General features: G+C 39.9%; 1 protein-coding gene and 1 long non-coding RNA gene across 51 annotated transcripts in view; one reads left to right on the top strand and one right to left on the bottom strand.

Moving 5' to 3' along the window:
- LOC110508342 (muscleblind-like protein 1) overlaps positions 1 to 7,980 on the top strand; it is a 101,441-nt gene extending 93,461 nt beyond the window's left edge. For 25 of the 50 annotated variants that reach the window (XM_036966999.2, XM_090225851.1, XM_090225856.1 and 22 more), the window contains 3 exons: positions 801 to 845; positions 3,352 to 3,423; positions 4,079 to 7,980. In XM_036966999.2, the coding sequence (XP_036822894.1) occupies positions 801 to 845; positions 3,352 to 3,408 (102 nt within the window). In that variant the 3' untranslated portion in view covers positions 3,409 to 3,423; positions 4,079 to 7,980. The remainder of the gene's footprint in view (positions 1 to 800; positions 846 to 3,351; positions 3,424 to 4,078) is intronic. The other 25 variants (XM_090225849.1, XM_090225855.1, XM_090225862.1 and 22 more) reach the window with 1 other exon arrangement.
- The window catches only part of LOC149970667 (uncharacterized), a 271,764-nt gene that overhangs the window by 17,996 nt on the left and 236,272 nt on the right, over positions 1 to 17,496 (bottom strand). The gene's annotated exons all lie outside the window — the stretch shown is intronic.

The raw sequence follows: 17,496 nt of genomic DNA on the forward strand, positions 1-17,496 counted from the left end.
GAAAACCTGCTCCAGAGCGCTCAGGACCTCAGACTGTGGTGAAGGTTCACCTTCCAACAGGACAATGACCCTAAGCACACAGCCAAGACAATGCAGGAGTGGCTTTGGAACAAGTCTCTGAATGTCCTTGAGTGGCCCAGCCAGAGCCCGGACTTGAACCCGATCGAACATTTCTGGAGAGACCTGAAAATAGCTGTGCAGCGACGCTTCCCATCCAACCTGATAGAGCTTAAGAGGATCTGCAGAGAAGAATGGGATAACCTCACCAAATACAGGTGTGCCAAGGTTGTAGCGTCATACCCAAGAGGATTCGAGACTATAATCGCTGCAAAAGGTGCTTCAGAAAAGAATTCAGTACAGGGTCTGAAAACGTTTTAGCTTCGTCATTATGGGGTTTTGTGTGTAGATTAATGAGGATTTTTGTTTTATTTCATGCATTTTAGATTAAGGCTGTAATGCAACAAAATGTGGAAAAAGTCAAGGGGTCTGAATACTGAATACAAGGGGTCTGCTTTTCACGCACAGTGCACATGGAGGTTCTGTAGGTGCTTCCCTGTCTGCTAGGAATGGGATGGGAGACAGTCTCCCTCTTGTTGGCCTACACTGGTTGTTGAGTATAACCGTTTAATGAAAGGTTATTAGGACAGTACATCTATGTATCATGGTAATGGTAAACTTTGAATGCAGTTATTAAACAAGTTATATATGTCATTAACTAGTCATTCTGGGGAGACATTTACTGTATGTCGTTCATGTTTGACGTCATTTTAACCTTGATCTTTGTCCTTTCTCATTTTGAGGACTCTTCCTTATCAAAGTTGACTACCAACGAATACATGCAATTGGTATGTATTAGGTAGTTTTCCTTGTTTTTGTCAAGCGTTTTGCACAGTAGGTGCAGCAGTTGCTCTCTGTGCCATTTGGTGCTCGGCCTATGTTTTTCTGCTTCTGCCTACATGCAGTCAAAGCTATTACGGTGTCTGAGGACTACACTTTTTCTTATCCTGCTGCTTAGGCCCTTGAGTGAGGAGAATACAGGTGGGGTCAGAAACGACTGACTCCCTTGATAAAGATGTCAAAGAGCTCTATTTATATGTCATTTGACCAACGCACCAGTTCCAATCCAAGTGCCAATGTTGTTTAGCAAACTCCAGGCATTTACATTTGTCATGAAAATTGAGCTCAATGGCCACGCACACCACCGGTGGGTTTGGTGTCGAAATAAGAATGCGTAAGCAGAAAAGGACCCCGTTCCTACTGTAAAATATAGTGGTGGATCTTTGATGTTATGGGGCTATTTTGCTTCCACTTGTCCTGGGGCCCTTGATAAGGTCAACGGCATCATATTTCCCCAGTACCAGGATATTTTTGCCAAAAAACCTGGTTGCCTCTGCCAGGAGGCTGAAACTTGGTCGCAAGTGGATCTTCCAGCAAGACCATAACCCCAAGCACACATCAAAATCCACATTTTGCAATGGCCATCTCAGTCTCCGGACATGAACCCCATTGAAAACCTGTGGTTTGAATTGAAGAAAGCAGGCCATAAGAGCAGAAAGGATATCAGGGATCTGGAAGGATTCTGTATTGAGGAATGGTCTAAGATCCCTCCCAATGTGTTCTTCAACATTTTAGAAAAAGGCTCTGTGCCGTTATCCTCTCAAGGGGAGGTGTTGAAAGGTATTGAAAACAGGGGTGTCAATAATTTTGACCCCTACCTATTTTTGTATTTTTTTGTATTACTTGTCAAACAAAATCTCCTTCTCTGGGCAATTGTATTAGTATAAAATAATAAAATTTCCCCCAAAATATTGGCATACAATATAGCTCAGTATTTCAATTGTTTATTTTATAAAGTTCAATGTTCAATGCTCATCTTTATCAAGGGTGTCAATAATTTGAGACCATACTGTGTGTGGTCAAATAGGAGAAGGGAAAGAATGCATGTACATAGTGAAATATTAACATATTTTACGTATAATGTAATGGGAGTGCAACAACCCTTAAAGTTAAAGACTTTAGTTGAAACTTGATTATCCCAAGGGAAAAAATGTATGCTTAACTAACTGCACTTCAGGGAACAGAACTGAACACCCCACAAAAACATTTCCGGGGAGACAGAATCAGAACCAGGAAGGAAAGTGATCTATACTGTTCCAGTTCAGAACCGTTATTTTAAAAGCATGGGAACCGGTTAATACTATTATGTTACGTTTCAGTCCCCCAAAAAAATACTACAAGGCAGCTATGCAAAGCCCTCCCTCTGTCACCCAGGAACTTATTCCAGTGTCTGCCTGACAGCTGAAAATATTTGCCAGTGTGAGCATGTAGGCAACCTGCCCCTCCCCCTCCGAAGCTTAGGCTACTGTAACCTACTGACGTTACAAGCGTGATTCAGAAATTAGGGAGAAATGTTTAATTAGGGAAAAATGTATTCACTTTTTCAATACTATAGCTTTTACATTTCACATTGGATTGATTAACTATTGTTTTTAATTATGGTGCCACTCTGCACGCACAAGCTTGTTAGCTAGATAGCCTGCTAGCGCTGGTCCAATGTTAACTCTCGGAAGTTCAATAGACATTCAAAGATTTTCCATAGAAGCCGTTCTTCCGTAGGTATAGTTCTGTGGGCCTAATTGAGATAATGCATGTCATAACAATATGCCCAGAGCTTCAAACCAAGCCTCCTCCTTCACCCTGTCTCGCTCTCCCCCCACCCACCCTTGAAGTCGCTTCTCGCGCCCTACACTTGTCTGTCCATCGCGGATTTAAACAACTACAGCTTGCCTGCTCCATACTGCTCTATCCTCACTGATTTGTGAAGTAATTTAATGTCGAGCTAATGTAAAAAAAAAAAAAAAAATTTAAGAGGTTTAAAATGGAACGATATAAACCAATGTTTTTTTTTGGTCCGAACCAGTTCAGAACTTTATTTTGCAGGTTGGAACAGTGGGACGGAAAGAAAAACAATACATAATTATTGGAAAATAATTTTGGTTCCAACCCCGGGTGCAGGTCAACAAGCTGTAGGACTTAAGTTTGGACGAGGAGACACCTCACTAGCGACTGACATTTTCTTTACTTCCTTCCACCCCCTTCCTCCACCCTCCCCTTGCCAAACATTCCAAAAATGATGCTTGGCCGTTGATTAGCAGGTTTCAGTGATCCTATAAAATGCTTTCTTTTATCTATGCAACGTTGTAACCACATTTTGTCTTATCTTCATCTCCTTTTCGGTAATGAACTCAGAAATGTGGTTAAATCTGCTGATGTGTGGTAGTGGGGCTAGTGGATGTCTGATGCGTAAGATGTTTGCTGTGTTTGATTTCTCTACTCTGTCCCCACCCCCAGATTCCAATCATTTCTGCCGATCATCTGAGTAGTCACAAGTATCTGACTCAAATGTAGTTCGAGTCAAGAACAGTGAGTTTCTATTCATCTCGGTTTCGCTACAGTATGTTTAACTGTGCAGCTAGTGTGTTTGTTTTATTTTTATACATTTAAAGGGGCAATCGGCAATCATACATTTTTGGACATTGAAATTAATATATACCCATTGATTCTTGAAGAATATTACTTATAGATGCCTCATGAGCTTAGTTTAACTCTTGTACCCCATCAGAATCCAAATTATAAGCGTGTTTTCATCCAATATTGGTAAACAATGCAAATGAAAACATTGAATTTTGATTTGTTTGGGTAAAAACATTACACAGCAATATGTACACTGTATTTCCAGACGATAGCACTTGAAAGTATATATTTAAACACTTGTTTCCAAAGTGGTCCTTGATGGTAATAACATAAACAATTTTGATATGATGGATTGTCAGTCCTTACATCCAGTGCTCTGTCTATACATTTGAGATTGGTTCTATTTCTCCAGACCCATCTTTCAGCTTTTACCAAAGCAGTGTCAGGGTGGCCGCCAGGTTATTGATTAAACTGCAGATTGCCGATTTAAGCAACCTCTCAGCGAACAAAAATAAGATCCAGATCTTGGAAGACGAGCTACATAATGAAAATAACTTTACTAACTTAAAAAACAAAATGTCATTCCTTGTCTCTTGTTTTGCAGATCAAATGACTGTGTGTTGGCACTGTACAAGCCTAAAGAGTTCAGCCTTTATGTCTATAATGTTCAGAATGTCAAGCAATGGACAGGAGGAGAATCGGTCGTCATCTCTCAGTCGCTCCGTAATGCTGTTCTTGTCACACATGCCAACATCGGTGTGCCCAGTCGATGCCATGACACACATACATACACACACACACACACCTCCTTGTCCTCCAAGGCATCACCCAGCTGAGAAGAGGAGTGTCTGTCTATCCATGCTGACAGACAGACACTGAGTACATTCACAAAACACCTGTGTGTTCAAACACATTTCTTTCTTACATTTTTTTGCACACACATGAGGCTGAGAGCGAGATGTTGTGGCGTCTAACGTACAGAATACTGTGTTGGTACGTCGGTAGACCAAGACAACATTTTTAATTTGTTTTGTTTTTAAATTAATACATTTGTTTTCATAGTTTACAAAAAAAAAACATTGCAAATGTGCACCTTGAATTTGAATATAAATCAGAAAGGCACAACACATTTTAGCATGTACAGTTTTCTGTTTTTAAAAAGGCTTCTAGTGAAGCTAGATGATAAAATGAGGGTCAGGGACATATGAATGTTCTGGGTAAGAAACACACCTGTGTACCTTTGAAAGCACAGCCATGCTAGCTTTAACCACCTAATGTGTGCCATAGAGGCCACACATCCCAAACCAGAGTGTTATTTCAGCAGTGTTATTCTGTTTACCTAAGATATGTGTTTTTATGGCTCGAGTTTAGTTTTTTACATCATTTCTCCATTGTGTATTTTCTTTATATATATATATTGTGCCATTTGATTTTTGGTTGATATTAGGGTTCCTCTCCAGCCTTTGATCTCTCTTGCAATGAAAAAAAAATAGAGGTGCCTTTTATCAATTTGTTTTGTTTTGCCTTTCTGTTTTTGCTTTATTGTTGTATTTATCAGATGGGGTGATCTATGACTCAGAGCTCATAGTGACTGGGAGAGTTGTAAGTCAGTAGACTCTAATGCCTGTTGAAGTGATATGGGGCGTACTAGCTCTCCATGAGGTCTCATTTCCTTGTCCCCAACCTTAAAGGAAAAATCCACTCAAAAACGATATTTTGATATTATATCAAAATGTAGTTTTTGAGTTTATTTTTTCATTATAGGTGGAGGGACTCTAAAAGTGTGTCTAGAAAGAAGCACTGTCAAACCTTGTGTCGTTGAAAAAAGATACGTTTGATTAGGTCATAAGAAGATATACACTTGGTTGAGTGTTTTTGTGCTCCCCCAGAACTATTACCTCTCAATAGACACATTTTACTTCAATTGAGGTAATACAACAAATAACTCATTTCATGTGAATTTATCAAACAGAAGAAAAAAGTATCTCACTTTTTTGATCAGAATTGAACTGATTCAGGATACCGAAGCACAGTTCTGCTCATGCACGAAGGGTTACCGGAGTATATGGCCAAATTCAAGGAAGGTTCAACACAGAATTGGGGGAACAGAGATTTCATTTCAAAACCCTTGTTTTCACACGCCATTATGTTCTGTGATTTCGTTTTGTTGTTTTGACTGAGGTGTAAGATCTCTTTACTGATTGTATTGTACTTCTATTGAAGCCTTAGATTACAGGACTGGGTTCCATCCCAATCAAATGTACTTTCAATCACCATACAGGCAATGAACACCAATTATATATTATAGTCCGTACACATACATACACCTTATAATGTTTTGGTTTAGTTTTTTTCTCAAGTAACAATTTACTCTTAAATTTCATTGAACTCATGTGTTATGTATTACTTAAGGATTTTAATCTATTTGAATATTTAGTTTGTAGATTTCTGCCTTATTATATTCTACTTGACAACATTATTATATAGCCGTTGTAAATTTAGAGTTTTGGATTTTCAAACCATACTAATGATTAATAATAATATGTGGAGTCAGAATAAGTATTCACATCATTCTTGTAGCTGGACGTCTGAAGAAGTTGATCAAAAATGTTGATCAACGACCTTTTGATATTGATACAATGAACGGCATCAGTTGGTGTGTTGCCGAGGCATCTACTCTGGCTGAAAACTAATGTTTTAGCTACAAGTCGAGATCTTGTTTGAAAACACACTATCGGTAAAATGTTTTAGAACACCTACTCATTCAAGGGTTTTTCTTTTAATTATTTTCTACATTGTGCTCAGCATATGTGGGGAAATCCTTCAAGACTGTTGGAAAAGCATTCCAGGTGAAGCTGGTTGAGAGAATGCCAAGAGTCTGCAAAGCTGTCATCAAGGCAAAGCGTGGCTATTTGAAGAATCTCAAAAACAAAATATATTTTGATTTGTTGAACACTTTTTTGGTTACTACATGATTCCATATGTGTCATTTCATAGTTTGATGTCTTCACTATTATTCTACAGTGTAGAAAATAGTTTTAAAAAAATAAAAAATAAACACTTGAATGAGTAGGTGTTCCAAAACTTTTGACCTGTAGTGTATATTGTGTCGAAATTTAGATTGTCCATGTTTAGAGAAGGAACAAAAAATTATTTTCTACTGTATCCATTAAAAACTATATATATATTGTTTTAATATTTCTTAAGATTGCCCTGAATGTCAGCGCAAAATGAACAGTGAGATAGATGGGTCTCTGGAGTTTGGTGAATAGTGAGAGTAGAGGTGAGGTAGTGGACTTTGCTGAATCGGGAAGGTCGGTAATGCTGCAGATGAACGAACTCTAACCTAAGGGACGAAGGTTGACTTTTTGCACTTCTGTACATAGTCAATGAACAGAGAGAAAAAAAAAACATTTATCATATTGAGGTATTATTTTGAATAAAAAATTCTATAATGATAAGTACTTTTTTAGGTTAATTTAAATAAAAAAATCTAAATGGATAGACCAGCTAAACAAATTTGCTTGCAAAAAGAAAGAAAATGGTGTCAGTTTCTAGGCCAATGCATTCAGAAAAAGCTATGCGTTTTTAAGCTTTTGTCAGTGGCTAGTAGTTTGCCAGGAAATCCTCAAGGGTCATAACCCCCACATTCACTCCCACTCACTCCCCTTGTAGTATATGATATACAATAAATATCATATATTGTCCATTTTTCAAATCTTGGAACAGGCCATTCATGCCTAGCCCTACGGTACAATAACTAAAAAAATATATAAACAAAACCATTTCAAATTTTTGTTTCATTGCATGTAAAAAGAACACAAATGTAAACAATCTATATAAGTAGATATGGAAAGTTTATATTTTCAATTTACAAAAATATGTTTGGGGAGAAGGGGGAAATAAGACTTTAGACAAGTAATCGAACACTTGCACTTGTGATATACATTTTTTACCAAGAAACTACATGAGTTCTCAAGAATAAAATGTAACGTTAACACAAAACCACCCCAGAAATATTCTCTAATCACCGTAAGATCACTCAAGTCAACATGGACTCACAGGGCACAGCTAATGCTACCAGCCAACTGTGCACTCAGCAGGTGAAGGCTCCCCACCATACCAAATGTATAGGTAAATACTCTTTCAAATGAATGTAACCGTCTTCAGTCAAGGTCATCCTATTTCTGACTTGAGGTCGCTGTATAAGTGCTATGGAACCAAAGTGTCCCTTTCTCCAAACCAACCAGAGCTGCGTGGGCAGATTTCACTGTCTCTCAGCTTAAACCAAGGTCTTTCTTCCCTGCCGGGGGCATACATGCTTGACTGTTTAGTATGTGTGAACACTTACTTTTTTTTTGCTTATAGTTGCTACAGAATAATGTACTACTTCTTGTCTTCAGATTTGTTTTATGCACATTTTATTGTTGCCATAATTGACTCTTGCTGTTCTGAATTATATATATAAAAAAAATTGAATAAAAAAAAACTGATTTGCTCACGCAACTCATCTGTGGTCTTCCTGTTTGCATGTTAACTTTGTCTATAACACATTACTGTAAAGGTCCAATGCAGCTGTTTTTATCTGAATATCAAATCATTTCTGGGTCACCATTAAGGACCTTGCTATGATTGTTTTCCATTAAAATGGTCAAAAAGAGCATTTTCTCAAGCAATAATTTTACTAGGACTGTCTGTGTGTGGTCTGAGTGGGGAGGGGAAAACTGAAATCTAGCTGGTATTGTCAGAGAGGTTTGGAACTCTCTTATTGGTCTATTAACTCATTTACTGCCTAGTAGGCCAAATTCACCAAGTAGGCCAAAACTACATCCCGCCAAAACTCCATACCACCAAAACAAGTTAAAATTTCAGGCTGTCTTTTGAAGCATCTCTCACTCTAAAAGGGCATTATCATAATTTTCATTATTATTATTCCAACCTCATAGTGTGGAAATATATATACAACATAGGAAAATCACGTATTTGACTGCACTGGGCCTTTAAAGAGATGACAAGACACCTTTCCGAGGAGATTCGTTTTCTGTTCCTTTGTTTCCTAGAGTATAGCCCTCGTTCATGGTCATGTTTGTGGAAAGTAAATTTCAGTCATGAATTTGAAAGAGAAAATATGCTTATAATAAACATATGCCACAACTTATAATGAACAAAATATAAACGCAACATGTAAAATGTTGGTCCCTTGTTTCATTAGCTGAAATAAAAGATTCCAGAAATGTTTCATACGCACAAAAAGCATATTTCTCTCAAATTTTGTGCACAAATTTGTTTACATTCCTGTTAGTGAGCATTTCTTCTTTGCCAAGGAAATCTATCCACCTGACAGGTGTGGCATATCAATAAGCTGATTAAACAGCATGACAATAAATGGTCATCTAAAATGTGCAGTTTTGTCACACAACATAATGCTACTGATGTCTCAAGTTTTGATTGAGCGTGCAATTGGCATGCTGACTGCATGATTGTCCACCAGAGCTGATGCCAGAGAATTCAATGTTCATTTCTCTACCATAAACCGCCTCCAAAGTCATTTTAGAGAATTTGGCAGTACTTCCAACTGGCCTTACAACCACAGAGACCAGTCACGCAGACAGCTGATGAAACTGAGGAGTATTTATGTCTGTAATTTTTTTAAATTTTATTTCACCTTTATTTAACCAGGTAGGCAAGTTGAGAACAAATTCTCATTTACAATTGCGACCTGGCCAAGATAAAGCAAAGCAGTAATAAAGCCCTTTTCTGGGGGAAAACTCATTCTGATTGGCTGGGACTGGCTCCCCAGTGGGTGGCTCCCCCAAATTGGTAGGTCTATGCCCCCTCAGGCCCACCTATGGCTGGCCCCTGCACAGTCATGTGAAATCCATAGATTAGAGCCTAATTAATTTATTTAAATTGACTCATTTCCTTATATGAACTGTAACGCAGTGAAATCTTTGAAATGATTTTTGTTTGGTATAATTACTACGAATTCCTCTTTATTCTGTACTTTCAGAAACTACACAAACTGAACATTATTTCCCAACGTAACTGGAGCTGGACATCTTTCTTAGCAAAGATTGAGGACAACTTTTGTATGCTAGCAACAAAAGTTGTTGCCAACACTGCCACTGCCTGGGTGGGTGTACCCCACCGGAATCCCCACCAGCGAGGTACAAGGTCATCAAGGTTTTCATTAGCAGCTTTGAGAATTTCCTTGTATATTATTCTCTCCCATCAGGGGGCTCTGGCTTTGTAGGACCAACCCTGCCAGGCAGGCTCAGAATCTTGAAGGGGCAGTGCTGCTCTAGTAGGTCTCTGAACGCATTATGGCTGCATACAGGCGGCTTACAGCAGGCCAATAAAACAGATAGGGACTTCTCTTTAGTGTCTGGGTTGTTCAGGTGGGTGTCTAGTGTATAAGGTTGTGGACCGTTCCATCACAACCCCTGCTCACAGGCACACATTGGTTCTGGGATATGCAACCATTTCCTTTCTCACTCACTTAACGCCACACTTCATCCAAACACCAAAAACACACACCACACCTTCCATCACAGTACATCCCCACATACTGTGCCTTCTATGTCTTCTGCTTGCTGTGTTTCTATCTCCACCATGTTCAAATAGTACTTTTGTGTTCCAATTAGTTATATTTGAAAATTCTATCTATTTTTTTGTATTATTACAATCCTAGTGGTTAGAGCGTTGGGCCAGTAACCGAAAGGTTGCTGGATCAAATCCCCGAGCTGACAAGGTAATTGTAAATAAGAATTTGTTCTTAACTGACTTGCCTAGTTAAATAAAGATTCAATAAAAAAATCAATATTAAACAAATCCCTACCATGGCTAGTATTGGGTGTTCCATTATTCACCTCCTCTCTGAGAACGTTGTATTATTTGGACTAGCCATGGAGTAGTCTTTGTGTCTCAGAACATTTGGTTGTCAATACACAGTTTGTCAACTACGAGAGCTACACACTTCCCTTTTAATCTATTCTCCTTGAAGATTGGATACAGAACTTTGCGCTATTCTGCAATCTCCCTTGGGAACTGATCATTCATGCTTATTTTCTTTTACCCAGGCTTTTAACCATTACTTTATCCCTAAAGAAAGTACATTTGGCAACGACTGGACGCTCATATCTTTGTCCGAAACGGTGTACACGTTCAAGTTGGATTTTATCGACAACATCGAGTGGGTTTTGAAGCACTGTAAGAAAGAATTCCTTCACTACTTTTTCGGGAACATCTCCTTCTCTTTCTTTGATACCCATAACTACTAGATTTTCTCTCATAGATCTAGTCTGTATGTCTAGTAAGGCTTCTCTTAGAAAGATGTTCTCCTTTTTAAGTTCATTAACGTCCGTTTCTATCTAATTGACTATCCCTTTTAGCTTGTTTGTTTCTTTCTTCATTATCGCAGCTCTTTCGTCACTCATTTCAAGGCGCCTTCAACTCCTTTATATCCTTACTGACTAATTCAAGTAGGCCCAGTTTGTCATGTATCGACTTTAACAGATCGCTTTCCACACTTACCAGTCCCAGTGGTGAAACGCATAAATCGTTTGTATCTGTGGAAGAGTCGTGTTTCCTTTTCGATATTGATTCTCCACGTTTACTCTCCATCATGTTTGAGTGTTGCTTGTTTTCATAATACATTTATCTAGCCTTGTGATTTGTGTACTTATCCAAATGGAATGGAATTACCCCCAAGTATATAAAGTGCTAATATTTTCTAACTTACTGATATTGAATATCACGTATTCATCTTGAGGCGATTTTGATATTTCTCCTTGAAATCTCCGCCTTCCCCTCTCTGCATTTTCCAAATGTCGGCACCACATGCTGTTCGAGAGAAGATGCTGGAAAAGTGTGTGACTACTGCCCCAATGTTCCACATACAAAGTGTGGCCATTCCCGAGATGAAGAGCCAGCATGGTCATCCCCATGGACCCAGACACAACAAACCCCTCATAATGTTGGATGTCAGTGGTGGATCCTCTGCAGATTATAATGTCCTGGACAAATCCTGTCTTCACAAATCAAATTCTATTTGTCACATGCTTCATAAACAACAGGTGTAGATAGGTGTAGACTGACAGTGAAATGCTTACCTCACAACAATGCAGAGAGAAAAACAGATGTATATATAAATACACACTGTATATAACAACACAAGGAATACACCATGAGTAACACATAAAACGTTGCACAAAACAAAGAACTTGACCCCAAACCTGTGCCTTTTGGAGGGAATGTATTGACGGAGCGCCAGTCTACTCTTCCATAACATCAGGGACTCGTCAATGCATAAGTCCTTTTATGGCACAAAGACCTGACCAAATGCTGATGTCAGCCTGGTGAGAACATTTCTTATTTCTCTAGTATTCTCTTAGGGAGTTCTTCTTCACTATTCCCATGAGAAGGACTGTCACTAGGAAGGTATACATTTCACTAATTGTCATTTAGCAAGCTTCTCCCTCACTCCAGCCTCTCTCTTCTCCTGTAGCGCCAAAGCATAGTGATTGGTCCACTCCACTATGTCTCCCACCAGCTCCTCTGTCAGAAAAAGTTTGACGCACTCTGCCTCAGAGGGAGATGGCAAGGGGCTTTGCACTCCAGACTGGGACTCATCAAAGCCAACAGCATAGGCAGGAAGGGTGAAATGGCTGCCAGACTTCCAGCTACCGCAGACTTCTCAATAGCCACAAAGTTGGGGTTCTCAATAGCCACAAAGTTGGCAAGCAGCTGATCACTATCACTGTCAGAATCCGATTCCTCATTTTCATACTCAGACTCGTTGTCAGAATTGACAAAAATCTCCAGAATTTCCACATTTGTGAGTTGTCTCCCTTTGAAAGACATTGCCAATGCTACATCTTAGCCCAGAAGCAACATACAATGCATTCGGGAAAGTATTCACACCTCTTGATTTTTTCCACATTTTGTTGCGTTACAGCTGGAGATGCACAATATATCGGTGAACATATCGGAATCAGCCAATATTAGCTAAAAATGCCAACATCGGTATCAACCCGATGTCTAGTTTAACGCTGATGTGCAAAACCGATGTCAAAGCTGACGTGCATACCTATATAATGTTAATTAATATTAATATTAGTTAATCATGTATAACATGACGTGATGACGCTACGTAAAATTTGGCGCTACACATGCAACACAGAATTGCTAACCTGGCCCACAATGTCTGCTGTGTGGCTCGAGCAGTCAACAAGTCGAGCAGTCATTTGAAAGAATAAGAACATTTCAGCGAGACAACTTAAAGGTGAAATCCATTAACACCAAGATAATGGAATTCTTTGCCCTTGACAATCAACCGTTCTCTGTCGTGGGTGATGTTGGCTTTCGCCGACTGGTCGAGCATCGGTAGACATATTGCCCTACCGGTGTTACACAGTAATAGCGTCACTGCTATTAGCTTCACGACATACTATGGAATGCCGTTTGGGTCTTTGATTGTCAAAAAATATACACATCAAATAAAACTATTTGACGCATTAAATAAGCTTTTAATTTGACATGTGAAATAACACAGATATATTATAGAATGTTGTGTGTTCTGAATTTGCACGTGCAAGCCAATCACCACCACGACTATCAGTAACACTGTCAAAGCTGTACAAACAAGTGTGCAAACAAGCAAACACCTGCCTCGAATGATGTGTTTACAACACCGCATTATTTGTTCGACCACAACTTCTGGGGTAGCTAGCTTTAGCTTGGTACCTAGCTAGCACCAATACAACCAGCCTGAAAACAATGACCAGGAGAAACTGCAGTAATTTTCATTATTTTTAGCAATGATTTAGGAATCCTTGTGAGTAAGTATTAGCTAGGTAGCCACTTGTTGTTCGCCTATTGAAATTGAACTTCAGTTTGTGAATATAAATAGCTAGCCAGCTACTTAACCCTGTTGCCCAAAGCAAACATTATAAGCAGCCAGCTAGCTTCATCTGGCTAGTGATGTGTGACCGGACTGGGTTATGTGTTGTGAAGCTAGCCACAATAAGGATTGGGCACAAGTGGAATTTGCAGTTTGCCTTCAAAATAAAAGTATCTCTTTGAAAGCGATGCAGAAGGTAACAATTGGTGTAATCATGCCATATTTAGACTAGATAATGTTAAACAAGGTTGGAATGTGAAGCAATGAAATGGGGTATCAGTCTACTGGGTGACACCCACAGAACACAATTGTGAAGAGTTTACGCAAATATTAGCATTGTAGCTCATATTGCGGGACTGTGACTGTTTTGAAATCACCTCCCTAGTCAGCCTATTGTGTGTATTGACATTTATATTGCACTGTACAGCTTTACCTAAGGATTGGGGATCAATGAAATCAGTCTACTCAATACCCAACGTCCTCCTCAGAGTTGTATGACTCCAAAACATGCACGCAGTATTGTTTTTCCTCAGGAATAGTGTTCAATACACATAGGTTGACAATAAATGTGGCTCAATTCACAGTTGTTTCAGAGTCCCACAATAAGAGCTATGAAGATAATGCTCTCTGGGTGTCTCTGAGTAGACTGATACCCCATGTCATTGATCCACAATCCATAGGTAAGGCTGTACAGTGAAATAAGTATGCCCCCAATGAAATTCTAAAGTACACTGCTCAAAAAAATAAAGGGAACACTAAAATAACACATCCTAGATCTGAATGAATGAAATATTCTTATGAAATACTTTTTTCTTTACATAGTTGAATGTGCTGACAACAAAATCACACAACAATTATCAATGGAAATCAAATGTATCAACCCATGGAGGTCTGGATTTGGAGTGACACTCAAAATTAAAGTGGAAAACCACACTACAGGCTGATCCAACTTTGATGTAATGTCCTTAAAACAAGTCAAAATGAGGCTCAGTAGTGTGTGTGGCCTCCACGTGCCTGTATGACATCCCTACAACGCCTGGGCATGCTCCTGATGAGGTGGCGGATGGTCTCCTGAGGAATCTCCTCCCAGACCTGGACTAAAGCATCCGCCAACTCCTGGTCAGTCTGTGGTGCAACGTGGCGTTGGTGGATGGAGCGAGACATGATTTCCCAGATGTGCTCAATTTGTTTCAGGTCTGGGAAATGGGCGGGCCAGTCCATAGCATCAATGCCTTCCTCTTGAAGGAACTGCTGACACACTCCAGCCACATGAGGTCTAGCATTGTCTTGCATTAGGAGGAACCCAGGGCCAACCGCACCAGCATATGGTCTCACAAGGGGTCTGAGGATCTCATCTCGGTACCTAATGGCAGTCAGGCTACCTCTGGCGAGCACATGGAGAGCTGTGCGGCCCCCCAAAGAAATGCCACCCCACACCATGACTGACCCACCGCCAAACCGGTCATGCTGGAGGATGTTGCAGGCAGCAAAATGTAAGCCCAACCCCCACCTGTGGACGTCGGGCCCTCATACCACCCTCATGGAGTCTGTTTCTGACCGTTTGAGCAGACACATGCACATTTGTGGCATGCTGGAGGTCATTTTGCAGGGCTCTGGCAGTGCTCCTCCTTGCACATAGGCGGAGGTAGCGGTCCTGCTGCTGGGTTGTTGCCCTCCTACGGCCTCCTCCACGTCTCCTGATGTACTGGCCTGTCTCCTGGTAGCGCCTCCATGCTCTGGACACTACGCTGACAGACACAGCAAACCTTCTTGCCACAGCTCACATTGATGTGCCATCCTGGATGAGCTGCACTACCTGAGCCATTTGTGTGGGTTGTAGACTCCGTCTCATGCTACCACTAGAGTGAAAGCACCGCCAGCATTCAAAAGTGACCAAAACATCAGCCAGGAAGCATAGGAACTGAGAAGTGGTCTGTGGTCACCACCTGCAAAACCACTCCTTTATTGGGGGTGTCTTGCTAATTGCCTATAATTTCCACCTGTTGTCTATTCCATTTGCATAACAGCATGTGAAATTTATTGTCAATCAGTGTTGCTTCCTAAGTGGACAGTTTGATTTCACAGAAGTGTGATTGACTTGGAGTTACATTGTGTTGTTTAAGTGTTCCCTTTTTTGAGCAGTGTATAATACATTCAGTGTGAATTCAACAGATTTTGTCAAATTAACAAATTATTGTCTTTTGTTGATTATATAGAACAACATTCCAATCTCGATTAGCATGATCTATTCAATTATGGCATAATTCTACTGTTTGCATTCATTTGCATCACTGTCAATGACATACTTTTATTTTGAAGGCCAACGGCAAAGTCCACTATTGTGGCAAATCCTTATTGTGGCTAGCATCACATAAATGGGTCCGACCACCATTAATCAAATAAGAACTGTCTTATAAATTAGGGTTATTTTAGATTACACCTAGCTATATAGTTAGCTAGCTAACTTTAGCTACTGAAACAGATTGTCGTTTTTGCTATGTTTTTGGGGAAGAACATTGTTTGCATCCATGAGCTAGCTAGCTTTTTTATGACCAGCACTGTAGGTGCACCAGACCAAACTTTACCAGCATCATAGCATCCGTAACGATGAATCGTTGTGACATATGAAACACGAGTGATAGTGTAATCAATGTGTAATAACTACATCAAAAATGTATGAATGTGTTAAATTATTATGTGACGTGCAGTCATATTCAGGTCCTGATTGGTCAAAGAAACGCACACCTATTTAGGCGAGGTGCTGGGTAGCGGAGTGGAACACGTAAAAAAATAAAGGAGAGCCGCACACTCTAGGAGCTCAGATGCAATAATGTTATTTGACACGCAAAGACCCACACGACGCTCCATAGTATGAGAAATCCTGGTTGAGAATGAACAAATGAACAACGAAACAGCACAGCAAGTAAGTGAAAGAAATAGGTTCTGATTATGTTTTCCTGGTAATGGGGACATACGTAAATGCCAACAAATTAACTTTTTGTTCAGTGTTGTGTGTGTGTGTGTGTGTGTGTGTCTGACCTTTATTTAACTAGGCAAGTCATTTAAGAACAAATTCTTATTTACAATGACGTTCTACGCCAGCCAAATCCGGACAACACTGGGCCAATTGGGTGCCGCCCGATGGGACTCCCAATCACGGCCGGATGTGATACAGCCTGGATTCGTACCAGGGACTGTCATGACGCCTCTTGCACTGAGATGCAGTGCCTTAGACCACTGCGTCCATCTGTGTGTGTTAACTATTTATCCTGTCTAGGACTGGGGTTCCGCTAGCGGAATGTCCAATAGCTTCTTTTGTTAGGGCGTTTGGTAAACAAATCCAAATGCGCGATCTGGTCCATTCGGACGAAACGTTCAAAAAGTTATATTACAGGTCGAAAAAACTTGTCAAACTAAATATAGAATCAATCTTTAGGATGTTTTTATCATAAAAGTTCAATAACGTTTCAACTGGAGAATTCTATTGTCTGTAGAAAAGCAATGGAACGACAGCTACCTCTCAAGTGAAAGCGCGTGACTGAGAACGAGGCTGTAGGCAGACCACTGACTCAAAGAGCTCCCATCCGGTCCCACACCACAGTAGAAGCCTGAAACAATGTTCTAAAGATAGTTGACATCTAGTGGAAGCCTTAGGAAGTGCAACATAACCAAGATCCCACTGTGTGTTCAATAGGGGTCAGGTTTTTGCCTGCCATATGAGTTCTGTTATACTCACAGACATCATTCAAACAGTTTTAGAAACTTCAGAGTGTTTTCTATCCAATAATAATAATAATATGCATATATTCGCATCTGGGACTGAGTAGGAGGCAGTTCATTCTGGGCACGCTATTCATCCAAAAGTGAAAATGCTGCCCCCTATCCCAAAGAAGTTAACTGTAATAGAATGCTTAAATGGCCGCAATTTTTTTTTATGTCGGTTATTGGTATCGCTTTTTTTTGTTGCAAGGAAAATATCGCTATCGGCCAAAAATGTAATATCGGTGTATCACTAGTTACAGCCTTATTCTAAAATGGATTCAATCAAAAATTATTCTCATCAATCTATACACAATACCCCTTAATGACAAAGCGAAAACAGGTTGAAAACAATTGATTAA

This window comes from Oncorhynchus mykiss, chromosome 28 (assembly GCF_057628025.1).
Source record: "Oncorhynchus mykiss isolate SJ-2025 chromosome 28, ASM5762802v1, whole genome shotgun sequence".
NCBI lineage: Eukaryota > Metazoa > Chordata > Actinopteri > Salmoniformes > Salmonidae > Oncorhynchus > Oncorhynchus mykiss.